This window comes from Pongo abelii, chromosome 12 (assembly GCF_028885655.2).
Source record: "Pongo abelii isolate AG06213 chromosome 12, NHGRI_mPonAbe1-v2.0_pri, whole genome shotgun sequence".
Classification (NCBI taxonomy): domain Eukaryota; kingdom Metazoa; phylum Chordata; class Mammalia; order Primates; family Hominidae; genus Pongo; species Pongo abelii.
In genome coordinates, this window is record NC_071997.2 from 62,833,265 (window position 1) to 62,859,466 (window position 26,202).

Here is a 26,202-nt window from a genome sequence, read left to right on the forward strand (position 1 = left end):
AAGCAATTGTACTGAACAAAAAAATGCCCTAGGGATTGAGTTGGACACTTTGGATGAAGATTGACCAACTTCATGTCTGTCAACTCTTCTGGTTCTCTGAGAGCCACATGCCTGTTGTAGTCACCTGGAGGTGATTACAGGCAGGCTACTTTCCCGAGGCAATGCCTTGGACATGCCCCCATGCCTGTTAGAACCTACGCCGCTTGTCCCCATTCTCCTTCCTTGCAGCAGAGCTTTCTTGATTTTGCTTCTGCTGTTGGCCATTTATAACTCACACTCCTCTTTCTCTGTCCTTCCAGCACATCAAGCCATAAGAATGTTTTCTACATTTAGTAATCCTAAACTCTGCACTCACAGTTTTCAGAGCAAAATGCTTGCAAATGTCCTTTTTACAGATTTCAAATGTTGCTAGTACGGCTGGGCGTGGTGGCTCACGTCTGTAATCCCAGCACTTTGGGATTCCAAGGAGGATGGATCACCTGAGGTCAGGAGTTCAAGACCAGCCTGGCCAACATGGCAAAACCCCATCTCTACTAAAAATCCTTGCATATTTTTCATGTCATATTGTGATTTATTTTTCTTAAATATTTTATTAACGGATGCTATAATAAATAGATTCTGACCTGAAATTTTCTTGCTAGTTCCTCCAATAATGAACTTTTGATTTCACTGCTGGGACTTAAGGGCACTGCTCCTCTTTCACTCTCACATTTGGAATCAGCTGTGGGGTTCATCCAGGTGGAGCTCAGAATATTGGCTTTATTACTAGTAAGCTTGAGTCAGAAGATGCAGCTTGACCACTCAGGCTTCCTAGCATTAGACCCACATGACTGAGATGTAAACACCTGATTCCTGGGGGACCGGCTCTTCTTTAAAGGAAGGAGGGCAAAGCAAACCAGACCAGCTCAGTTTTTCTACAGTCTTAACAGTCACAGAAGTCAACTCTTCTCCTTTGGGAGAAGAATGCTTGAAAAAGAGGAAGTGCTAGAAGTTTTCTAGCAGAAAATCTCCCCCCACCTGGAAACAGGAAGGAAGCGAGAGGACCCTCCTAAAAGGCCAGTTTTATAACTAGTATTGTGTGTTGGTTTCCCAGATTAAAACGAGGGATACTGTGCAGTAACCAAACATGACTGTGTTCTTTTGTAGTCCCGCTTTCCCATTCATAAAGTTAAATAATGTGAAATCTAAGTGGAAGCATTCAGATTGGTAGCTAGTTTTTTAAAAGTACACCTCACAAGTCTTATGTCATTTGGTACTCAGTAGTGATAAGCACTTGTTTTAGGGTTAGGGACAGCTAGCTGGTGCTCCCTCATGAAGCATTATTAGATGGATAGTGCAGATTTCAAGCCAGAGGATCTCTCCTTGACTTGTGGACTGAGTAGTGCCTCACATGTTGGGAAGGGGTACTGGCTCAGCAGCCATACACAGAGGTGGCTGTGGTTTTCTCTGAGCATTCTAACTAGCAGACTCAGTGCACCCTGGTTTGACACATTGATAAGCTCGAACGAAGATCTGTCTGGGATCCAGAATAATACCAGCTACAGACATTTCCTTCCCATTCCTTTCATAGCATCACTTCTAAGCTGTGCTATAGGAGGAGAAGGGTACTGAGATCAAGCCCCAGTGACTCACCATGGTACAGAAGGTAGAGAATAATCCAGGAATATGTGCTGCACACAAGCTACTCTCTCCTCTTCTCAGATACATTGCTTCCCTGACTGTGGCTGAGTCTGATATGCATTTGGTTAACTTTCCTTCCCTCTACCAGACAGAGCTCAGGGCCTGGAAGCTGCTCCAGAAGATCCCAAAATGTGTTTCCATCAGCTCTCAGTCCCAATCAGGCTGTTTATTCTTTAACAAAGAAATCTGTGATGTCCTTTTGTTTTGTTCTGTCTTGTTTGCAATTCTATAGAACTCTCCCATTCCTGCAAAGCTTCCTGAACCAGTGAAAGCCAGTGAGGCAGCTGCAAAAAAGACCCAGCCAAAGGCCAGGTAAGAAATGCCTTCGTGAACACATGTCCTCCTTGGATTGCCACAGCAGCAGGGAAGGATGCCTGTGTTTCTTGATTCTTATGTATGCTGTGACCAGGGGCTGCACAGGTCAGGAAAGCAAGCTCTGTCTTGCCTAGGCAGAAACTGCTCTTTGGGAATGCAAAAAGGAATATCATGAAATATTGTGATCTACATTTGAAAGAGAATCAAGAACTCTGAAGTTGTTTTCTTTGCATGGGAATAGGCTCAGGGGCATTCAGAGATGAGGCAACAGCAGACTTTAAATATTGCTAGTACGGCCAGGCGTGGTGGCTCACGTCTATAATCCCAGCACTTTGGGAAGCCAAGGAGGGTGGATCACCTGAGGTTGGGAGTTCAAGACCAGCCTGGCCAACATGACAAAATCCCATCTCTACTAAAAATACAAAAATTAGCTGGGTATGGTGGCACACGCCTGTAGTCCCAGCTGCTTGGGAGGCTGAGGCAGGAGAATCACTTGAACCTGGAAAGTGGAGGTTGCAGTGAGCTGAGATCATGCCACTGCACTCTAGCCTGGGCGACAGAGCAAGACTCCATCTCAAACAAAACAAAACAAAACAAAAAAAGAATGTTGCCAGTACAAGAGTATCCTAAACATTAGGCAGGCACGGTAGCATGTGCCTGCGGTACCAACTGCTCTGGAGGCCGAGGCAGGAGAATTACTTGAGGTCAGGAGTTTGGGATCAGCCTGGGCAATACAGCGAGACCCTATCTCTTTTAAAAAAATGTAAAAAATATCCTAAACATGTGTCCTGACTTTTGGTTAGCTGCATTCACCACCCTAACACTCAACCTCCCTTTCCTTCTTACTTTCTATGGCTCCAACCACATTAGGAAAATGCAGGTCGAAGCACCAGGTCAGTGAACAGCAGAAGACTCTCTGGGTCTTAGCTAATCACAGTCTATTCAACCTAGGTTCTTGCAAAAAGCAGATGCCAAAAGAGGATTAAACAAAGATGTTATTTGGGGAAATGCCCATGTGAGAGAAAACAGGGAGGGAGCCAGGAAAGGCTGGTAGTGCCATCAGAAGGCAATGCAAGTCTGACCCAGACAGAGGGAGAAGTATGGGTGGAAGTGACCTAGACTGTCACACAACTTAAGTAAGACTCACCAAAGGTGTTGGGGTCCTTGTGCCAGTCAGCCAGCAGATAGTCCCTCATCTCCTAGGAATTCCTGTGGGTTGGAGGCTAGGGCTGGCAGCAACCTATGGGAAGCATGGCGCCAGGGCAAACACCACAGCAGTGCTGCGTTCAGTGCTGCATTTTGGGAATGCAGCAGCTGAGCATTGGGGTTTTATGCTCCCTGTAGATGAAGGTCTACAAAGCACTTTCTCATGGCTGCCACACCTTCCAAATGGCAGATTCTGGAGGTAGCGCAGGAGATATTTATACTCCTCTTTTTTCTACCACCATCGCGAGTAAGTGCTAGCAGCAAACTGCGTCAACAAAGTACCCTGGATGGGAATATGTGAATTGTAATAGAACAGTCAAATAACATCTGTATCTTAAAAAGTTCTTTAATATTTATTAAATGCCTGCTGTGTACATGAAGTTATTTTAGATGTGCCTCTAAAATAGTGAGACTTTGATTTTTGATAAACGTAGCAAACTTGCTTAACAAACAAAACATTACTTTGTAGTCTGTCCATTTCTTTCACTAATTCTGCCATGCTCACCTCTTTGGAAGTTGTTTTGGGGTTGATTTAAGTAGCTTAGTCTTTTGTGCTCATGGCTGTCTTGTATTAGGCTCAAACATGATATGTGCAGAGGGTAAGCAATGATCCCTTTCCCCACTCCACTCCACAAAACATACTCATTGAAGTCCATACAAACTAATATTTTGGACATTCTACAATTAAGAAAACAGATTCACAGTTATTGATACATTTGATGTTCACATCTGCCTTATGATGTAGGCATATGTTTTTCCCTCTGACACATAGAGGACCCAAAGCTGAAAGAGGGTAAGTGACATACCCATTATCACACAGTTACTTAGTGAGGAGCTAGAACTCAAATATAGTTTTCTTCAGCTCCAGATCCCATTGCTCTAATATATTCCCCTCAAGAGATGATCAACATGGAGGTTCTGCTGTTTGGGTTTCTACAGAAGCCTGCTCACCTCCCTCACCCTTGGCTTTTTCTTTTTTTCCTCTTTTTTTTTTGAGATGGAGTCTTGCTCTGTCACTCAGGGTGGAGTGCAGTGGCATGATCTCGGCTCACTGCAACCTCTGCCTCCCGGGTTCAAGCGATTCTTCAGCCTCAGCCTCCCGAGTAGCTGGGACTACAGGCACGTGCCACCACACCCGGCTAATTTTTGTATTTTTAGTAGAGATGGCGTTTTGCCATGTTGGCCAGGCTGGTCTCAAACTCCTGACCTCAAGTGATCCACCCGCCTCAGCCTCCCAGAGTGCTGGGATTAAAGGTGTGAGCCACCACAGCTGGCTTTTTCTTTCTTATACCTTTCTTCTTTTCTCCAGCATGTGTCCCATTTTTCTTCCCACATCCCTTGCCCAGGTTATATCCCCCCAGATGTGATAGCCTTTATATCACCACTTCCCCAACCAGCACAAGAACATCCCTCTAACAGGTTGCCAGTGCAAAGTTTCTGGGCCCAGGATGGACCTTGGAGGTATGTCATGGGAAGGACATGAGGCCAGCTGCTTTGCTTCCTGTTTTACATTCATGGAGGCTGTTTTGGAAATATTTTGATAAAACATGCTTTGGAAATATTCTTGAAACTTGTTAATTTTGGCCTAACCTCAGTTATACTCTGTAAAGTAGAGTTTCAAAGAACGGCCAACTCTGATCTGAGTTAGGTAGTAGCTAGCTGCCTGGACTACTGTAAATGAGTGGAAGTCAGCACCTGGGCTTCTGCACCCCTCACAGGGAGCAAGCAGTCTTCCCTATATTAGTTTGAAAGTGTCGGTCTGGCTGTGAATTACAGAAAGTCCAAAATGACAGCTGCGTATAGAAGATAGATGTTTATTTTTTTCTCTCAAGTAAACAAAGTCTGGAGGTAAGTAGTCCAAGGCCAGCATGGCAGTTCTGCTCCATGAAGCCCTCAGGGATCTAGACTTCTTCCAGCTAACCACATCACCATTCCTACAGTGTAGCTATGACTGCATGGATCAATATGGCAACATCTCTGCTCCTAGCAGCAGGATCAAGGAATAGTCAAAGAAGAAGACAGAGGACTAGAACCAGTTATTTCTTATGGTTTCTGGAAACTGCCACATGATAATCTTCTTACATCTCATGTAATGCCAGGACTTAGAAACAGGTTCACACCTATTTTCAAAAGAGACTGGGCAATGTGATTTTTACTCTGGGTGACCCTGTGCCCAGCTAAAACTTTTGTTACTGTGTAAAAAAAGATAGTATGTATATTGGAAGAAATGGAGTTTCTTTGACACTTGCTTTTTATTTTTAAACCCTTTGACTTGAATTATTTACTTTTTCCTTCCAGTTCCCATGTTGGATTCACTCATCTGCATGCTTTTCATTTTAGAGAGACCACTTTGACAGCTAGTTGCAGCCAAGTTTGAATTCTCTTTGCATCTGAAAACCATGTGCCTGAAATCCCTCTTTGCATTATTACCCAAAGGGTATTTTGGGAAATCCTAGGAGGTACTAGGTAAAAGGGCCACAAGAAGAAATAAGCTTGAGAATGCAAAGAGAATGCATTCTATATAGCATTCTTTTTGAGATTCTCCTTGCATATTCACACATGAAAAGTTCTGCTAGAAGGAGAGCCACTCAGTATATTTTGATCAGTGTGTTAAAAAGGTATTTGCCCACCAAGCCTACTTTCAGAAGGTCTAGTAACAATGGCATCCTGTGGGAGATCCTTTGGGAAGCGTTGATTAAACAGACCTGGAAGGTTTGGGTCTATGTGGAAGCGGAAGCATTGTGTCCTCTGCCCACCCCCTTCCATTTTTCCCAGACTTTAATATGAACCTTTCTCTTTTCCCTTTCTAGACTGACAGATCCCATTCCCACCACAGAGACTTCAATTGCACCCCGCCAGAGGCCTAAAGCTGGGCAGACTCAGCCGAACCCAGGAATCCTTCCCATCCAGCCAGCCCTGACACCCCGGAAGAGGGCCACTGTTCAGCCCCCACCTCAGGCTGCAGGTTTGTATCTAGATTGGTTTGAAACTCAGTACAGCTCTTTGTTATTCTGGACAACAGGGAAGTCTTGGAAAGCCTGGTTTGCTTTAGGACTGGACTCCAGAGGCACATAGAGATAACAGTGTTCCTTGAGGAACAGAGGAAGCTGCCATTGAAATTGTATGGCAATGGCGGGGCGTGGTGGCTCACGCCTGTCATCCCAACACTTTGGGAAGCCAAGGCGGGTGAATCATCCGAGGTCAGGAGTTCGATTTCGAGACCAGCCTGGCCAGCATGATGAAACCCCGTTTTTCCAAAAAAAAATACAAAAAATTAGCCAGGCATTGCGGTATGCGCCTGTAATCCCAGCTACTGGGGAAGCTGAGGCAGGAGAATCGCTTAAACCTGGGAAGCAGAGGTTGCAGTGAGCCAAGACCGTGCCATTGCACTCCAGCCTGGGTAACAAGAGTGAAACTCCGCTTCAAAAAAAAAAAAAAAGAAAGAAAAGAAATTGTATGGCAAAAGGAGGCCTCCTTGAATGCTGAGATGGATCTCCAAAACCACTAAAGCCCATTGTCACTTTTTCTAGACTTGGCCCTGATTTTTACAGTTTGGAACCTTATCCTCCCTCTTTATTTCATATATTTCCCTTTGCCTTTAAAGAAATAAGACTCTTCCAAAGTGTTGAGTTCAGTCCAGGGCAGCTTCCCTGTTCTGTTAATTAAACTTTGGGACGTTGAAATGGGCTAGGGGAGATGACTGGGTAGAAAGCATTATTTTATTCATTTGCCTCCCAGCCTACAAAAATGCCTGCTTGGGTCTAATACATCAACAGTTAAAGATGCTTGGAAGAGACAGGACTGAAGAGGCTGAAGAGCTTGGACTAGCAGACAAGTTACTTTCAATTTTAGCAAGTTCGGGGTCTGATGGGCTGAGATACAAAGAAACTGAATTATTTTCATACATGCCTGAAAAAAAAATAGAAACCAGACTCCTCTCTTTTGACATTCACAGAATAATATTGTTTCTTTAATGCTTTGTCTCTTGAAGTATCTAACACCCCTTCATGTTTTGGCATTCTGTTTCTAATGAAATGAGTGAGCTTTGTTTCATAAAAAGGATTGATCCAAAATATCGAGTAACTGAACCCTACCAGGAAGCTGCTTTTGGTGAATTTGGTAGCCATCTACTTATAGCCAGGCATCCAGACTGGGATAAGCTACATGTAAAACACCAGGGAATGATGTTGTCATGCTGCATGCCAAGAGGGGCAAAGCTTGTGCATACGTACCAAAGGCCAGTTTAATATGTAGACATTTGGGGTGCCAACTAAAGTTGTAATTGACTAAATGGGATGATTCATAAAGGAAGACTTTCTTAAGGATGCAATATTGAACCTTGTTTCGAAAAATTTGAAGCACATAATTTAGCAAGAAGATAGACATTCCAGGTGGGACAGAGCATGTGGAAAGACAGTGAGGAGCACACGAATCTTGGGATACTCTGCACACTTGTCACCCCCTATAAGTTGTTTTGGCAAAACAGAAAGCCATTTTTGTGTGGAAGCATTTGGAACCCTTACATGGACTTTATTCTCATTGCAGGATCCAGCAATCAGCCTGGCCTTTTAGCCAGTGTTCCCCAACCAAAACCCCAAGCCCCACCCAGCCAGCCTCTGCCACAAACTCAGGCCAAGCAGCCACAGGCTCCTCCCACTCCACAGCAGACGCCTTCTACTCAGGCCCAGGGTCTGCCTGCTCAGGCCCAGGCCACACCCCAGCACCAGCAGCAACTCTTCCTCAAGCAGCAACAGCAGCAGCAACAGCCACCGCCACCACAGCAGCAGCCGGCAGGCACGTTTTACCAGCAGCAGCAGCAGGCCCAGACTCAGCAGGTAAGGTGGTCAGAGTGTGGCCCTTGCTTGCATATCTGAGTCATGACTGTGAAAAGGCCCACTAGGTAAAGGTGTCTTCCCAGAGAGCCATTAAACATTACATCACTGTTTCTCATAGATGTAGATACTAAAGCATTGAGAAGCGGATCCATCACTCACACCCCTTTCACCCTTTTATTCAGGCCATGAGGAATCTGTCATCTGATTGAGGAACATCAGTACAAGAGCTATTTTTTGGCCGGGTGCAGTGGCTCGCGCCTGTAATCCCAGCACTTTGGGAGGCCAAGGCAGGTGGATCACGAGGTCAAGAGATCGAGACCATCCTGGCCAACATGGTGAAACCCTGTCTCTACTAAAAATACAAAAATTAGCTGGGCATGGTGGTGCAAGCCTGTAGTCCCAGCTACTTGGGAAGCTGAGGTAGAAGAATCGCTTGAACCCAGGAGGCAGAGGTTGGGTGAGCCGAGATCGCGCCATTGCACTCCAGCCTGGGCAACAAGACTGAGACTCTGTCTCAAAAAAAAAAAAAAAAAAAACTATTTTTTTTAAGGACTGCTTTTTTTGCTTTTTTTTCTTCTTTTTTCTAATATAACTAACACCATTATCATAAGAGAGGAAAAAATAACAGTAGTTTCTTATTATCAAATATCCATTAGTGTTTAACTGTTTCTGATATCTCATAATTAAGTTGGCTTGTTTGAATCAATATCCAATACTAACAGATTGTATTTAGTTGGTCTATATTGTTTTCCATTATCTTTCCATATATTTTTTTCACATTTTTTACTATGAATGTATTCATTTTATAATGATGAGTATATCTGTTTTTTTGGAGGTATGGTCTTGCTCTGTTTCCCAGGCTGGAGTGAAGTGGTACAGTTATAGCTCACTGCAACCTCCAGTTCCTGGGCTCAAGTGATCGTCCCAGCTGAGTCTCTCAAGTAGCTAGGACTATAAGCATGTGCCACCATGCCTGGCTAATTTTTATTGGTAGAGATGGGGGTCTCATTATTTTGCCCAGGCTGGTCTCAAACTCCCGGCCTCAAGCCATCCTCCCACCTCAGCCTCCCAAAGCATCGGAATTACACACAATAGCCTATGCGGCTGCTGGCTGATATATCTTTTAAGTCCCCTTTTATCCATAGGTTCCCTCTCTTTTTTTTTTTTTTTTTTTTTTTTGCTTTTTGTCATTTAATTTTTTGGAGAAACTGGATTATTTGTCCCTTGGAATTTTTGGCATTCTGGGTTTAGCTGATTGCAAGCTGTGGTGTCATTTGATGTGTCTGACCATCTTCCGTGTACACTGGTAATTTCTCAAGGCTTACTCAGTATTTGATTCAGTTTGACAGTTCTTTGTTCTTCCTGTTGTGTCATGTCAGGAGGTCTGTAATGTCTCTCTGGCCTCTTATTTCATTGATATTAAGATCAGGGAGTGTGTACTTTCAGATTTCCCTGAAGACTGCGTTTCCCAAAAATATTTTAAAAAAAGAAAAAAAAAAGATCAATCAGTGTATTGAGGTGTTGTCTGTCTGATCCATTTGTTTAATGTTCCCCATTAGCTTAGCAGCTATCACTGATCATTTGCCAAGTTCCTTAATTCATCAGGGATGGCACAATGATATTCTAACATTCCCTCTTCATTTGAGGGCTGGACGTTTTCCATGAAGAAATTTTTTCATCAACTCTTTAGCTACCCTGAGGTACTGTTTGTACAGAAAAGGCAGGAAAAACACTTGATTCTTTCCTTTTGTTTACTGGTTTTCAGAGTAATAAATTTGTTCCCTCTTGTCATCCAAAGGTGAACAGTGAGGTTTTTGTTTTGTTTGGTTTAATTAGTATCATTAGGGATTCTTAGATTTTAACATATTTGATATCTTTGAATACATTCCTTTTTTTGTTTTGTTTTTACTAGAGGTGGGGCCTTGCTGTGTTGCCCAGGCTGGAATGCAGTGGCTATTCACAGGCAGGATCCCACTACTAATCAGCCCTGGAGTTTTGACCTGCTCCGTTTCTAATCTGGGCTGGTTCAACCTTCCTTAGGCTACTGGTCCCCTGCTCCCGGGAGATCCTCATACTGATGCTGACCTTAGTGCAGACACCCAACTAGCATAGCATACTACAACCCTTGACCTCCTGGGCTCCAGCGATCCTGCCGCCTCAGCCTTCTGAGTAGCTGGGACTAAGGTGCACACCACCATGCCTGGCATATTGCAGTTTTAAAAAATGTATTTATTTTAAAGCTCAGATTGCCCCAACTTTAGCCAGTGGAAGTCTCTTCAAATTGGCTCCTAAATCCTTTGAATGTAACTCCAGTGGTCTTTAATGATTTCCTTGCTATCTAGGATCATGCTGCCCTCTAAGATCATGCTGCCCTCGACTTGAAATCATCCATTTTTCTTAGGAGCTCTGTTTCTTTTTAGTGCAAATAATGTTTAGAAACCACAGTTTTGATGCTAGAAATACCATTTGCCTAATGGATTGGTTGTTGTTTCTAGGCCTTCTCAGTGGGCAGTTAGAAAATATATTTTGTTTTGTTTTGTTTTGTTGGAGAATAGGCATTATGAATTCAGATTTATATTCCTAATTTGGATTTGTAATTACTGGATTTCTGTTTAACTTCTTGGATTTTGTTGTTTTTTTTTTCTGGAAATCTTGATTCTGAACAGCATTAACATAGATAATTAATTGTTCTATCGTTTTAAGATAGCAATAACCATATGATTACTGAAAACAGTTTAAGATTTCCTTGCCCATTTTACCCTTAGAATGTTTAGCACATTATTTTCTGGAGCGTTCAGCTACCAATTTGATACACCGGTTTATTTGCGTTGTTTTGCTTTTGATTTTTAGTTATTGCTTTTTAAATTTTAATTTAATTCTGTTTTGTGGATATGTGAAACATTTACATAGTTTCAAAGTTAAATCTGCAAAAGTCCATCCCCACCAACCCATATATAGTGGTATTGCTCATTCTTATTTACAACTTGAGAGTATTCTGTTAGATATTTCCTTCAGGATATATCTATCATAGTATATTTAATCAGCCAGTCTCCTGTTGATAGACATTTGGGTTGTTTCCAGTATTTTGCTGTTATAAGTAGGCAGCTATTTTTTTTTTTTGACATCTTCTAATTTGTTAACCCTTTAACTTTGCCCCAGTAGACAAACAGTATCCTCCCAATTGACTCTAATAACTACATAAAGTATATGGGATGTTCAAAGATACAGTGTTGACCTTAGTTCCTCAGCAGGCCCTTATTTTGAGCTCTGTTTGTGTATGTAGCACATAGCCCCTAACAGTGGGGATTAGAGAGACATATAAGAAGTGTGGGCCAGATACAGTGGCTCATGCTTGTAATCTCAGCACCTTTAGAGTCCGAAGCGGGAGGATTGCTTGAGCCCAGGAGGTCGAGACAGCCTGGGCAACATTGTGAGACTGTGTCTCTACAAAAAATAAGAAAAAAAATTAGCCAGGCATGGTGGTGTGCACCTGTGATACCAGCTACTTAGGAGGCTGAGGTGGAATGATCACCTGAGCCCAGGAGGTCAAGGGTGCAGTGAGCCGAGATTGCTTGCACCACTACATCCCAGCCTGGGCAATGCAGTGAGACACTATCTCAAACAAACAAACAAAAGGAAGCGTCATAGAGTATACTGGCTATTTTGAAAGTTTAAGGAAGTTTAATAAAAATGGAGCTCTTGGGAAATAATTTTTAGTAAGACTTGAGATGAGTCTTAATAGTTGAGTTAACATTTAGGTTATTCTTTTCAGTGTCATCATTGCTTCTTCCTGTTCAGATAGGGAAGCATTTTAATCTTGGCTACTTCAAATCCCTTTATAAGAAGGATTACTTCTATGATTAGGAGATCGTTTATTAGCTCCTGCTATACTCTAGCTTATGGAGTCACATGATGTTTAGTCAGATAGCTTCCCTTAGGCAAGGCCCAGAAAGCCACTTGGAAGGCCAGTCTGTAGTGCAGGAGGCAGCCTGGTGCAATGGATGGAGCCTAGCAGTGTAAGGGACTGCTGCTGTGTTGTATTTTAATGGCCTGAGGTCTCTATCATGAGATTTTAGGCCTAGCCTCAAGACTTTTCTACTTGCCCTTGCCTTTGGCTTTAGCACTGGTCTTCATTGTTATTGAGACATTTGTCTTTTGTGACTGTTATTCTGGGACAGGCCCTTATTCATCTCCTCATTTCTTGCTCAGTTTCAGGCAGTACATCCAGCAACCCAGCAACCAGCAATTGCTCAGTTCCCTGTGGTGTCCCAAGGAGGCTCTCAACAGCAGCTAATGCAGAATTTCTACCAGCAGCAGCAGCAGCAACAACAACAACAGCAACAGCAACAGCTGGCCACAGCCCTGCATCAACAACAGCTGATGACTCAGCAGGCTGCCTTGCAGCAAAAGCCCACTGTGGCAGCAGGACAGCAGCCCCAGCCACAGCCAGCTGCAGCCCCACAGCCAGCGCCTGCCCAGGAGCCAGCGGTAAGAATCAACCAGAGCTCAGAGCACAAAAGCAGCAGAGGAATGTGCAGCAAGAGCTAGGGGAAGGGTGGGAAAGATGGCAGCAGCTGATGAGGGGCCAGGTTGACCTGGATGGTTCAAATATTTGATCTTTCCTTGATATATCCAAGAATAGTATGGATGTTCTGTAGAAGATAGAGGTTTTTTAAAAAAAAGATTCTAGGCTACTGATGAAGAGCCTTCTTAATTTTTATCACTCTGAAACTAGGCTAGCATGAAGATCTGTTCATCATCTCTGTCAGTGTCACTTTGAACAGTCAAGGACCTAGGCAGGATTAAAGCTAATCCCTTTCTTTTCTTCAAGGGGCAGTTTGATCCATTGCGCCCTTTCCAGGCCCTGAGTCCTCCATGTTGTGTTTATTCTTTGTCTTGGATGACATTACTAATCACATTATTTAAGTTTACCATGCAGCTCCCATCAAGGGCCTGCTTACCTGGGACCATTCACCCTGGTGTAATCCCCCTGGGTACCAGAGCATCTGAGTATCCAGTCATTTGAGCCATTTTGTCAGTTTAGAAATTGGGCATGTCCACTTTTAGATATTGGCTGAGTATGGCATCAGAACCCCTCGTCTGATTGTCCTACAGTTTCAACACACACAGGCACATCATGCTTTGGCCTTTGATAAGTGGATTTTTTTCTGTACTCATATTTTTCTGAGTGATAGTGATAGAAAATTCTATGGTGTTAGAAAAAGACATTTTGCATACCCAGGTGATAGAGTGTCACAGCTACCCTGTTACTCCCAGGGAAGTCTAACTACTAGAGGAACAAAGGAAAAGTAAGAAACCATCTTTCTGCTGGGCGCAGGGGCCTCACGCCTGTAATCCCAGCACTTTGGGAGGCTGAGGCGGGCAGATCACGAGGTCAGGAGATCGAGACCATCCTGGCTAACATGGTGAAACCACGTCTCTACTAAAAATACAAAAAAAAAAATTAGCCAGGCGTGGTGGCAGGCACCTGTAGCCCCAGCTACTCAGGAGGCTGAGGCAGGAGAATGGCATGAACCCGGGAGGTGGAGCTTGCAGTGAGCGGAGATCGTGCCACTGCACTCCAGCCTGGGCCACAGAGCAAGACTCCATCTCAAAAAAAAAAAGAAACTGTCTTTCTGAGGGTTGATTTCTAATAGAGTTTTGTCTCCCATCTTAAACCAGAAAACCTACATCGCTTCGAAAGGAAGCAGTGCCGTAGATTGTCTTCTTTAAGTCTTAGCTAAGTGTGTGTTTAGTGTCTTTACACCTTCGTTTCTAAAACAATTCAGACTTCCTGCAGGTGTGGAGTAGACAGTGAGTCTCTGTATTTTTAACAAGAGGTAAAGTTCCTCTTGTTCATGGAAAAAGAGTTTTTAAAAAAATTAGTACATGATATAGCTAGAAGGGACCTTAATTATCCAGTTCAGCCTCCTCATTTTACGGAATTGGAAACTGAGGCATAGACTAGAAAGTGGTTGCCCAAGACATACAAACTGATGGTAGTGGAGCTGGGGCAAAAATCAAAGAATCCTGATCTGTGTTTAAGTTTAATTATAACAAATGCTCATCCAGGGTGATATGATCAACTACTACTGACTACACTTCTTAATGAGGTTCCCCTATGCTTTTCCTAGACAAAAGTGTCTACTTCCTTGGAAATTAATTATGAACTTTCTCCATGTTCTCTGGATGAAAAAATACTTTGAACACTTTGCTCTGGGATAGTTGGTTTTGGGGACAGAGAGGAAACAGAAATAGACCATGCTTTGGCCAGGAGCCATAGAGCTTCTCAGCTTTGACCCATCCCTGTCTCCGCTGACTCTTGGCAGGGCTAATCTAGAGAAGCAAGTGAGTGAAGGTAAAGCATACCCTGTAGCCATCTTAAAGCAATAATTAGCAAAGGGAAAATGGCCATTTGCCCTAGATGTTTATTGCAGTCTTAATAATAGCCCAAAGAATTTGGAAGCAACCTAAATTGCTGAGAAACCCAACTGTGCAGCCATTAAAAAGCATGGTTATAAAGTCTGTACAACAGTATGAAAAGAAATGCTCATGAGGTAATGTTAAAGGAATTGTGAAATTACGGAAAAACTATATACTTGAAAAGAGACTTAAAGTATAAGGTACCAAAAAGATAAGAATTGTATCTAGTTGTATTAGAGTGATGGAATAGAAGTCTCTTTTCTGTATTCTTATATTTCTTGATGTGATTATACTCCTTTTATAATTACATTTTTAAAAAATCTTCAGCAAAATAGACATCTGAGTCTTTGTATTCCTTCTCTTGTGGTCTCTCTGTCCCTCCTCCCGCTTTCCAGTCCTGTTTGGATGGGACGGCATCATGGGGGCAGAAAAGAGTCCCGAGCCACAGTCAGGAGACATGGGCTCTGCTTCCAGTTAACCCTGTGACCTTGAATGAGCACTTGGCCTCAGTACAGGAGTTGAAATCTGCATTTTCTAAGGTCCCTTTAAACTCTCACATTCTTTGATTCTAAGTAGAAGTATAACTGTCTGCCAGGGTTGCTGGGAGGCGTAGCTGAACAGGTACAAACCACTTAGTGTCTGTAGATTGCTGTTATAGGGCAAGGTGTCCTGAAGGAGGCATCTAATCTTCAGTGTGCTGCATCTGGAGAACAGAAGAGAAAAATGTTCTCCAAGTGTTAAGAAAACCGTCCAACCCCTTTCCTTTATGCCATCAACCTCGAGACAAAACAACTTCGGTTGTAAAATGCCCTGGAGATTTCACCATCACTTCCCTCCAGTCCTTCATCTCAGAATAGAGTTGTCACCGGACTCTTCAAAATAAAGGGACCCAGCAGTTTAGTATTCTTTTCAGATTAATGAGTGTCTCATGAAATAAGCCCATTCAGTGTGTCCTCAAAGCCCTCTGACCCCTATGTGTGGTAGTATTCAGCCAGCTATTACAGGCACAACTCTGGACCCCCAGAGGAAGTTGTGGAGCTGGAGCTGTGGTTGTCTTCACAGAGCACTCTGCCTCTCCTTCAGCAGGGCAGCTTTGTTACCCTTCTAACCTCTGATTGATATTAGAACCTTATATTGTAACATTCAGCCTGTCGGTTAAGTGGATGGAATACTGATAGTCTGCCTTAATAAATTTTCCAAGTCCTGAGGACAAGATGAGGGCAGTCAATATCCCAAGCTAGAAGCATCCTGACCCAGGTGGCTGGATAGTCTAGTTTCCTTAAACTGTCTCAGGGCCTGCCTTTGTAGACACTGAGACTGCAGCTGAACTGAGTTGCAGCATGGAGCAGCAACTCTAATCTGAGAGGAGGGACTGGAGGGAAGGGATGGTGAAATACCTGGGGCGTTTTATATCCAAAGTTATTTTATCTCTAGGTTGATAGTGTAAAGGAAAGGGGTTGCGTGGCTTTCTTAACATTTTTTGTTCATTTTCCTTGATATAGGTGACTTATGCTTAAGGACCACTCATGTGGTCACAAGGATATTCTCACCTGTATGTTTTTCTGTGATGGCAGTTTGGCCTGTTTTGAAAATGGCCCACATCACAAGAGTCCTTGTATTATTATCTCAGTCATCATCAGGACCTTTTTTTTCTTTCTTCTTCTTCTTATATTCTCTGCCAGTTCTTCAATATTATGTCCAAACTGAAGATTGAAACAAGTTAATCCCACTAAACTAATGCTATATATTTTCTTAGGAGTTGCCACAGAAATAGGATCTTATATACCCATCCCATCAATGAAATAAAGAGCCTTAACAACAAAACAAAAAGAGGAATGCTTATACATTATTGATGGGAGTATAAGTTAGTTCAACCATTGTGGAAAGCAGTGTGGCGATTCTTCACAGAGCTAAAAAGAGAACTACTATTCAACCCAGCAATCCCATTACTGGGTGTATACTCAAAGGAATATAAATTGTTCTGCCATGAAGACACATGCATGTGTATGTTCATTGCAGCACTATTCATAATAGCAAAGACATGGGATCAACCTAAATGCCCATCAATGGGAGATTGGATAAAGAAAATGTGGTACATATATACCATGGAATACTATGCAGCCATAAAAAAGAAGGAGGATGGAGGCTTTGCAAGAACATGGTTGGAGCTGGAGGCCATTATCCTTAGCAAACTATTGGAGAAATAGAAAACAAAATAGCACGTGCACTCACTTACAAATGGGAGCTACATGATGAGAACTCTGGGACGCAAAGAGGGAAACAACAGACGCTGGGGCCTCCTTGAAGGTGGAGGGTGGGAGGAGGGAGAGGATCAGAAAAAATAACTCTTATGTACTAGGCTTAGTACCTTGGTGACAAAATAATCTGTACAAGAAACCCCCGTGACACGAGTTTGCCTGTTTACCTGTATAACAAACCTGCACATGTACCCCCAAACCTAATATAAAAGTTCAAAACAAACAAGCAGTAACATTTATTAATCACAGTAGAATTCTCTGACTCACTCCCAACCTGTGGTCTCGCTATGGCAGAGAGTGAGGGATCTCTTAGGAGAAATCATTCAGCTTAAATGTGTTTCGCTGGAGATATGTCTTCATTGGCCCTTACCTGTAGTGATAGGATCTATTGCCTGCCCTTTGGAAGCATTCTGAATGAGTTTGTATGTGACTCCAGAAATAGAAAGTGGTCCTTTATGATAAATTCTAGATCTTTACAGCTGGAATAGCTTCTGCATTCTTATGCTTTGAGCTGAATATGGTTAACATATGGTTACCCTGTATATTATCGCTGATGAAGATTGAAATTTATGTGTATCAGGCAAATACCATGTTGTTATCAGTCTCAAAGTTGCAGCACAGATTGTCAAAGCCTAGATTTTTCTTTCTGGCCGTTATTGATAAACTTAGCCATTTAAGTTTCATGTTAGTGCTTATGTGGCATTTTTTTTGTTGTTATGCTTATCTGTTTGTTTTTCCTTTAACTTTTTTTTTTTAATTTAATGAAACACTTTCCATCTCTCTTCCTAGCAGATTCAAGCCCCAGTAAGACAACAGCCAAAGGTTCAGACAACCCCACCTCCTGCTGTCCAGGGGCAGAAAGTTGGATCTCTCACTCCACCCTCGTCCCCCAAAACCCAACGTGCTGGGCACAGGCGTATTCTCAGTGACGTAACCCACAGTGCAGTCTTTGGGGTCCCTGCCAGCAAATCAACCCAGCTGCTCCAGGCAGCTGCAGCTGAGGCCAGTCTCAATAAGTCCAAGTATGTGGTGCTTCCTCTTTGTTGTTCTTACCTCTGTGGGCAAGGTCTGCCTGCGGCTGTTAGTGTGTGATTCTTTGCATAAGTGTGTAGATGTGTGTAATGCAAATACAGTGGTGTGTACTTGTGTTTGTTTATTTTTTTTCTGGCTCGTTTCATCTTGCATGTACTTGTGTTTTATGAGCAGCTGTGAATTTGTCTTTAGTGCATGTGCCATACTAATCTTAAGAAACCTTTTCCTACTTGGCCCACTGTTCTCATTCTCTCACCTGGTCCATGCTCTACAGTGTGTTTTCAGAACTCTCGATCTGACCAAGTCTCTCCATGCTGAAAAGTCTTTCATTGGCTCCTCATGATAGCTGAGCACACTGCTTAACACAGCAGGGCCTGTTGTGTTTCACAGGCAGACTTGCCACTCTTCACCTTCCCGAGCCCTTTGTTCCTCCTATGCCCTCTCCTGGGACTGCTGTGCTCCTCCTTGCCCACCTAGGGAATGTTCATTTATTCATCAAGATCCATGTCAGAGGTTGACTTTTCCTTGACCCTTCCTCTGATATGATGTATAATTTTTATCTGAACATTTTTTTGAGCTTATATGACATTGTATTGTCGTTAATTATTTGTATGTCTGACCGAACTGGTTTGTGAGTTCGCCAAGACAATGACCATGTCTTAGTCAATCTTTGGAAATCCAGTGACTGCTTCTGTGCCTGACAAGTAGATTTTGATCAGTATTGAGTAAATGCAGTTTCAGACCCTTAACTGTCTTGGAGCCATACACTCTAAAGTTAAAATCTTTCAACGAAGTTAAGAGAGACTTTATAAGAAAATTATATAATGATACTTAGATGCACAAAGTAGTGGTAACTGTCTTTATTTCTTTTTAATTGTGATGGTGGCCCTTAACTCTATGCATGCTGGATCCTGAGAGATGAGAGGCAGCCTAAATAGACCTCTTTCCTGCCCTTCCAGAGGTCAGTTATTGTGGATGTTATGGTGGTCACCACAAGATACACAAGTCTAAGAACAGGTTGCTTTTAGATCCTGAACTGAAACAACTTGCAGATAAGACTAAAAACCTAAGCAAGAGATTAAGGAAGTGGTGGGAGGTAGTGAGTCATGAAGGAAAGGAGACATTCATTTCACAGAGTGGAATGGGTATCTGCGGAAATTCTTCAGGTGCTGTGGAAAGCCCTTTTAGGAAAACACTGTGGGCTGGATGCAGTGGCTCACGCCTGTAATCCTAGCACTTTGGGAGGCCAAGGCAGGTGGATCACCTGAGGTCAGGAGTTCGAGACCAGCCTGGCCAACATGTTGAAACCTTGTCTCTACTAAAAATACAAAAATTAGCCAGGCGTGGTGGCATGCGCCTGTAATCCCAGCTACTCGGGAGGCTGAGGCAGGAGAATCGCTTGAACCTGGGAGACGGAGGTTGCAGTGAGTCGAGATCATGCCATTGTGCTCCAACGTGGGTGAAAGAGCAAAACTCTGACTCAAAAAAAATACTCTGGTGGAAAATGATGGTTTGACCCAGAAAATAATTTGATCCTGAAACAGAGAAAATAAGTTGACCCTTTTTGTTTTGTTCAACTTTTATATCTTTTTGTTTCGTGGGGGTGGGAACCTACCTAGGTCTGCAACCACCACTCCTTCAGGCTCTCCTCGGACCTCTCAACAAAACGTTTATAATCCTTCAGAAGGGTCTACGTGGAATCCCTTCGATGACGATAATTTCTCCAAACTCACAGCTGAAGAACTGCTAAACAAGGACTTTGCCAAGCTGGGGGAAGGTGAGTAAGCTGTGTCTTTTTTTGTGCTTCTTGATTATAGATTCTCTGTGCTAAGAAATAACCAGGAATGAGAAAGAATCGTAACTCTAGAAGGGTATGCATATGGAAACGTAGGCTTGGGCCTTTGCATAAGGCTTGATTTCAAAGTATGCATACAAGTCTGTTTTTATTTTTACCATGGGCCCTGAAGTCCTCATCTTCAGGAAATCCTGATCTATTGTGGGTGGTAGCAAGGAGAGTGTGATGCTTAGGGAAGAAACTTGTAGAAAAGGTTTGTGACGTAGTCCAGGATAACAGCATCAGGTATGGTCCCTCCTTGGAGGAGTGTGATGGTTCCCTCATCCTAGGTTGGTTTATTGTCCCAGAAAGTTGCCACTGCTTGTCCATGAATGTGCCTTCACATGGAGACTGAATCTTTCTTTCACTATAGTCAGAGTTCTGTATTACTGTACTACACAGAAAGATGATTAAATAAATAGAAGATATACTTCTGCCTGAAGAACAGTCTACTTCGGAAGGCAGGACACACACACACACACACACACACACACACACACACACACACACACACACACACACACACACACACACACACACACACACACACACACACACACACACACACACACACACACACACACACACACACACACGCACATGCACACACTTTGGAACAAATTCTAATATGCATAATTCTAATAATTCTAATAATGTTAGAGAGTACTCTAATAAAAATAGTACTCTCAATGTAGATAAGGGCGCAGGATAAAGGAATGATGAGAACCAATTAAGTGGTATGAACTATTGGCCAAACATTTTGGCTTTAACTATCATTTTATAGAAATCTTTTAAAACTCCAATCCAGGTGTGGTGGCTCATGCCTGTAACCCAGTACTTTGGGAGGCTGAGGCAAGAGAATCGCTTGAGCCCAGGAGTTCAAGACCAGCCTGGGCAACATGCCAAGATCCTATCTCTACAAAAAATTTTAAAAATTCGCTGGGCATCCTGGCACACATGTGTAGTCCCAACTACTTGGGAGGCTGAGGTGGAAGGAACACTTGAGCCCAAGAGGTCGAGGCTGCAGTGGGCTATGAATTTACCACTGCATTCTAGCATGGGTGACAGAGTGAGACCCTGTCTGTTGAAAAAATTCCTAATACTTTCTCGCTTTTTTAAACAGAAGGTAGGGCATAGTACTTAACTTTTTTGGCAACTTTGTTTCATTGTTATGTGTACCAGTTATTATTCTGGACTGTAAATAGAAATACCTCTATAGACTACTGAAAATTGTAGTATTTTTGTACCCAAATAACTAGCCCCTGAGTTTTAATAATTTCCTCTCCCTTTTCTTACTGTTCAGCTGTCAGCTTTCACATTAAGCTACTGTCATTATGCTTGTCCCTCATAACGTCTCATTATTGCCATCTCCACCACTCCCTCTTCTCATTTGCTCTTCTAAACTGCTTCCAACATGGAAAGCAGATTATCAAACTCATTAGAGCTGTATAAAGTGAATAGATTACAAGTGAGGGCGGGAGGCATTAAATGTGCAGTTCCATAGTGTTAAGTACATTCACACTGTTGTACAACCAACCAATCTCCAGAACCCTTTTCATCTTGCAAAACTGATGACATGCTGTCTTTTGATTCTTAACAATTTCCTTTTTTGTCTCAGCCGTCCTCTCAGTTATTGCAATGACTAGACAAGGACCTTTGAATGTGTCGCCATAATGCAGTAAAAGTAGTCAAGTCCAGAAGTCAGTTCAGAGAATGTCCCTCACCTCTGCCATGTGTGTGTGCCTCACAAGATTCTGCTAGAATGAACTGAGTGGTGTTTTGTCTCTCCAGGCAAACATCCCGAGAAGCTTGGAGGCTCAGCTGAGAGTTTGATCCCAGGCTTTCAATCAACCCAAGGTGATGCTTTTGCTACGACCTCATTTTCTGCTGGAACTGGTTAGTATGGCAAATACCTGGAACATGAGGTTCACTGTTGTTACCTTCACACTGTTTTTCACTCCACAGATAACTCTAGCATGCCAGTGAAATCCAAATCCTGGCAGTAACGTGTATATATATATATATATGTTTTTCATGGTCTATTTAATTTAAAACTTACTTTTTTTTAATTCAAAAGCTTTCTGATCAAAAAGGGATAAAGATCTAGAACCACTTTGAATTAAAGTGGCAGGACAGTCTGGCAGTAATATGCAGGACTTGTTCTCTCTAGTCCACAGGCATGTCTTAAACAAATATTTCTAGATTTAAGAAACACCCAGTGTTCATTGCTTGTAATTTCTTAGGTTTCTGAGATGACTTGAAGAATTTTAAAAATTAAATGTTCTGTTATATCTAACACTCCCCTAAACTGTTTGTGTGTGTGTGTGTGTGTGTGTTTGTGTGTGTGTGTGTGTGTGTGTGTGTGTGTGTGTGTGCGCGCGCACGCACATGCTGTTGGGGAAAAGGAAGGAGGTATTTTTTAATGAGACTTCTAAAAAAGGAGGTAGGTTTTTTAATGAGACTTTGTTAAAAGTATAGAAGCAATCATAAGAGACAAACTTTTCCCTTCTATTAATAAAAAATTATACATTTTGATTATATAAAAGTTAATAATTTATAGAGAAGAAAGTTAAAATTCTCCATGACCTCATGACCAAGAGATAGTCTAGGGATACTATCTTGATGTCTGTTAGAGGCATTTAACCTTTTGAGAGTCACAGATATCTTTGTGAATCTAATGAAAGTTATAGGTCTCCCTGACCAGCATACACATGACCACAATTTTATTTTTTGAGATGGAGTCTTGCTCTGTTGCCCAGGCTGGAGTGCAATGGCTCCATCTTGGCTCACTGCAACCTCTGCCTCCTGGGTTCAAGTGATTCTCCCGCCTCAGCCTCCAGAGTAGCTGGGATTACAGGCACCTGCCATCATGCTCAGCTAATTTTTGTATGTTTGTAGAGACGGGATGTCACCATGTTGGCCTGGCTGGCCTTGAACTCCTGATCTCAGGTGATCTGCCTGCCTCGGCCTCCGAAAGTGCTGGGATTACAGGCGTGAGCCACCGTGCCCGGCCATATGACCACAATTTTGTAGGCTCTTTGGCCCCCTGCTTGAGACTCTGAGACTCTGATATGCATCTTCTTTTTTTTTTTTTTTTTTTTTTTGGAGATGGAGTCTTATTCTGTCACCCAGGCTGGAGTGCAGTGGCACAATCTTGGCTCACTGCAAACTCTGCCTCCCAGGTTCAAGCGATTCTCATGCCTCAAGCCTCCCAAGTAGCTAGGACTACCGGTGTGTGCCACTATGGCCAGCTAATTTTTGTATTTTTAGTAGAGATGGAGTTTCACCATGTTGGCCATGCTAGTCTCGAACTCCTGACCTCAAGTGATCTGCCTGCTTCGGCCTCCCAAAATGCTGGGATTACAGGCATGAGCTACCACGCCCAACCTGATATGCATCTTTATAGTCATATTTTGAAGCCTAATTTTTTCACTTAATGAACCTGGCACATTTCTCCTACATCATTAAAGAAGCTCCTAAAATATAATTTTTTTTTTTTTTTTTTTTTTTAAGACGGAGTTTCGCTCTTGTTGCCGGGGGCAATGGTGCAATCTTGGCTCACCGCAACTTCCACCTCCCAGGTTCAAATGATTCTCCTGCCTCAGCCTCCCGAATAGCTGGGATCACAGGCATGTGCCACCATGCCCAGCTAATTTTGTTAAAGTATAATTTTTAAAAATTATTACAGGCGCGGTGGCTCATGCCTGTAATCCCAGCACTTTGAGAGGCCGAGGTGGGCGGATTGCTTGAGGTCAAGAGTTTGAGACCAGCCTGGCCAACATGGTGAAACCTCGTCTCTACCAAAAAATACAAAAATTAACCAGGTGTGGTGGTGCACACCTGTAGTCCCAGCTACTCAGGAGGCAGAGGTTGCAGTGAGCTGAGGTCACAACACTACTTTCTAGCCTGGGCAACAGAGTAAGATCCTGTGTCAAAAAAAAAAAACAAAAACAAAACTTCTAGGATACACCAGATGTATGATATATCCTAGTGTATTTAACCAATTGCATCTTTTTTAACATTAACTTTATTTCAGTATTTACTATTATAAGTACTTCATCAATGAATGTGAGCTTTTGAAAGTATTCTTTATAAGATATAGAATTTGGCATGCTTCTAAAAGTGATCTTTTTAATTATACTGATTAGTATCTACCTTTAACCTTATCATATATTCTTTCTGCCTGCTTTCTTTAGGAATGTTAGTAGTTTTTCTAACCTCATACATTTATTTCTGAATGGCACATTGTCATTTCATAATATTTGATATGTAATACTCTCTTATTCTTATTATCTGGATGTTTTTAAATAGAAGTTTCAATTTTTTCTTTAACCAAAAGCTACTCAGGTTATGTTTTCATTGCACTATGACCAATATGGCCTGTGCAGTCTTTGCTGTAAACTATACTGAAGGGCTGTCTGTGGCCCAGTTTGTTATTCATTTTTAAATGTGCTCTGGAAATTAGCAGTTTCCATGTCAATAAATATTAATTTACAATATGATTGTTCATGGAAGAATGGTAACATTTATTTAATATCCCCCTTTATGAATATTTACATTGTTACCAATTTTTCACCATATAAATATTCTTGAAGCTAAATTTGTGTTTATATCCTTTACAGTTTCTCTAAGATAACTTCTAAGAGACTATGTGCTAAATCAAAAGTATGTATATTTTAAGGTTTTTAATACATATTTTCAAGTTGTACTCCAAGAAAGCTATATAAATTTTGTTTCGATTAATAGTGAATGAGAGTCATTTTCCCTGCCATTTCTCCACCCAGCCAGCACAGCCCAGGCCAAAGACTGTAGACAGAGAACCTTATTTTTATTTTATTTTATTTTATTTATTTATTTATTTATTTATTATTATTTTTTTTTTGAGACAGTTCTGCTCTTGTTGCCCAGGCTGGAGTGCAATGGCACAATCTTGGCTCACCGCAACCTCTGCCTCCTGGGTTCAAGCGATTCTCCTGCCTCAGCCTCCCAAGTAGCTGGGATTACAGGCATGCGCCACCACACCAGGCTAATTTTGTACTTTCAGTAGAGACAGGGTTTCTCCATGTTGGTCAGGCTGGTCTCGAACTCCCGACCTCAGGTGATCCACCCACCTCAGCCTCCCAAAGTGCTGGGATTACAGACGTGAGCCACCGCACCCAGCCAGAGAACCTTATTTACTGACCCATTTTTATTTCTTTGAGATTGTATTGTTTGTGTCCTTTGCCTTTTAGATTCATTTTGTAAGCATTCTTCATATGTCACATATTACCTTTTCCTAGAAAATCATCTGCAGTTTTAAAATTTTTCATTAAAGTACAACTATATATATATCTTTTAATATCTGTGTACATTAATTTTAATTGTATGTATCTGTGTTCCTCTTTTTCTTGGTGACTCTAGCTAGAGGTTGGATGTTTTATTATATTTTCAGAGACAACATTTAGATTTATAAAATCTTCTGTTTTCTTTTTTATTCTTTAACTTTTGGTTTTGTCTTTATTACATTCTCCTGTTTGTTTGTTTGTTTGAGATGGTGTCTCGCTCTGTTGCCTAGGCTGGAGTGCAGTGGTGGGATCTCTGTTCACTGCAACCTCTGCCTCCTGGGTTCAAGCAATTCTCCTGTCTCAGCCTCCCAAGCAGCTGGGACAACAGGTGCATGCCACCATGCCCAGCTAATGTTTTGTATTTTTAGTAGAGACGGGGTTTCACCATATTGGCCAGGCTGGTCTCAAACTCCTGACCTCAGGTGATCCACCCACCTCGGCCCCCCAAATGCTGAGATTACAGGCGCGAGCCACCTCGCCTGGCCATTTTCTTGTTTTTCTTATATTTGGTGATATTAAGAGGAACACATAGTAACATATTTTAAAATTCTTTTTTAAAAAATGAAGTACTTGGGCCGTGAGTTTTTCTTCACAATTTGACAGTCATTTTCACCGAGCACAAAAGTGGGGAGGGAGGCTAATTATAATCTTCAGGGAGGCTTTGTCATGTGAAAATATTCCAATGTCCTCTTTTCTCTTTCTCCAGTTGCCTCGCTTCAACCTTTGAAGATTACACTGTTTATTGAGAATGCTTTCTAATGAGTGTGTATTTCCCTAGTAAAAAAAAAAAAAAATGGAGTTGTGTGGAGCTTAACCATAGCTCATAAATCTTCATATGATATTCTCATTATTATTTTGGAGTTATGCTTTTCATCATTAAGTAGTTAAAAATTTTTGTTTCACTTTTAGCTTTGTTTGTGTAAATTTTATAAGTATATTGATATTTTGGTGAAATTTGAAAATGTTCCAAAACCAGTTCATGCTGCTTGAAGTTTGATGTGCCACATAGTTGACTAAACATACCAAATGTGTAAAGCATTGACTGTTGTCCTTGAAATAGAACATCATAATGCTGATTAGCCATGGACCTGGGTAGGATATAGTTTGTCTAGAAAGAGGGTCACAGATTAAGCCCTGAGAGTCTTTGCTGCCGAATCCCAGAATTTGGCACAATGTTTGGCTCCATACAGACGTGTTGAATGAATAAGAAGGGTTGCTTTGTGCCAAAGCTTAGGACCTTGGATTCAGCAGCGTTAACAATCGAGGTCCCTGATCATTTTCCATCTACTCACCCT

At 42.1% G+C, this 26,202-nt stretch overlaps 1 protein-coding gene and 1 non-coding gene across 20 annotated transcripts in view; both read left to right on the forward strand.

Annotated features, from left to right (window-relative positions):
* Positions 1-26,202, forward strand: part of AAK1 (AP2 associated kinase 1) — a 192,614-nt gene that overhangs the window by 121,224 nt on the left and 45,188 nt on the right. For 12 of the 19 annotated variants that reach the window (XM_024242718.3, XM_009237212.4, XM_009237218.4 and 9 more), the window contains exons 10-16: positions 1,913-1,992; positions 6,012-6,166; positions 7,747-8,036; positions 12,246-12,524; positions 17,507-17,739; positions 19,369-19,526; positions 21,375-21,479. In XM_024242718.3, the coding sequence (XP_024098486.2) occupies positions 1,913-1,992; positions 6,012-6,166; positions 7,747-8,036; positions 12,246-12,524; positions 17,507-17,739; positions 19,369-19,526; positions 21,375-21,479 (1,300 nt within the window). The remainder of the gene's footprint in view (positions 1-1,912; positions 1,993-6,011; positions 6,167-7,746; positions 8,037-12,245; positions 12,525-17,506; positions 17,740-19,368; positions 19,527-21,374; positions 21,480-26,202) is intronic. The other 7 variants (XM_009237213.4, XM_063713649.1, XM_063713650.1 and 4 more) reach the window with 1 other exon arrangement.
* On the forward strand, positions 6,817-6,948 carry LOC112132182 (small nucleolar RNA SNORA36 family). Its single transcript, XR_002913990.1, has one exon. It is a non-coding gene; the product is annotated as a small nucleolar RNA SNORA36 family (small nucleolar RNA).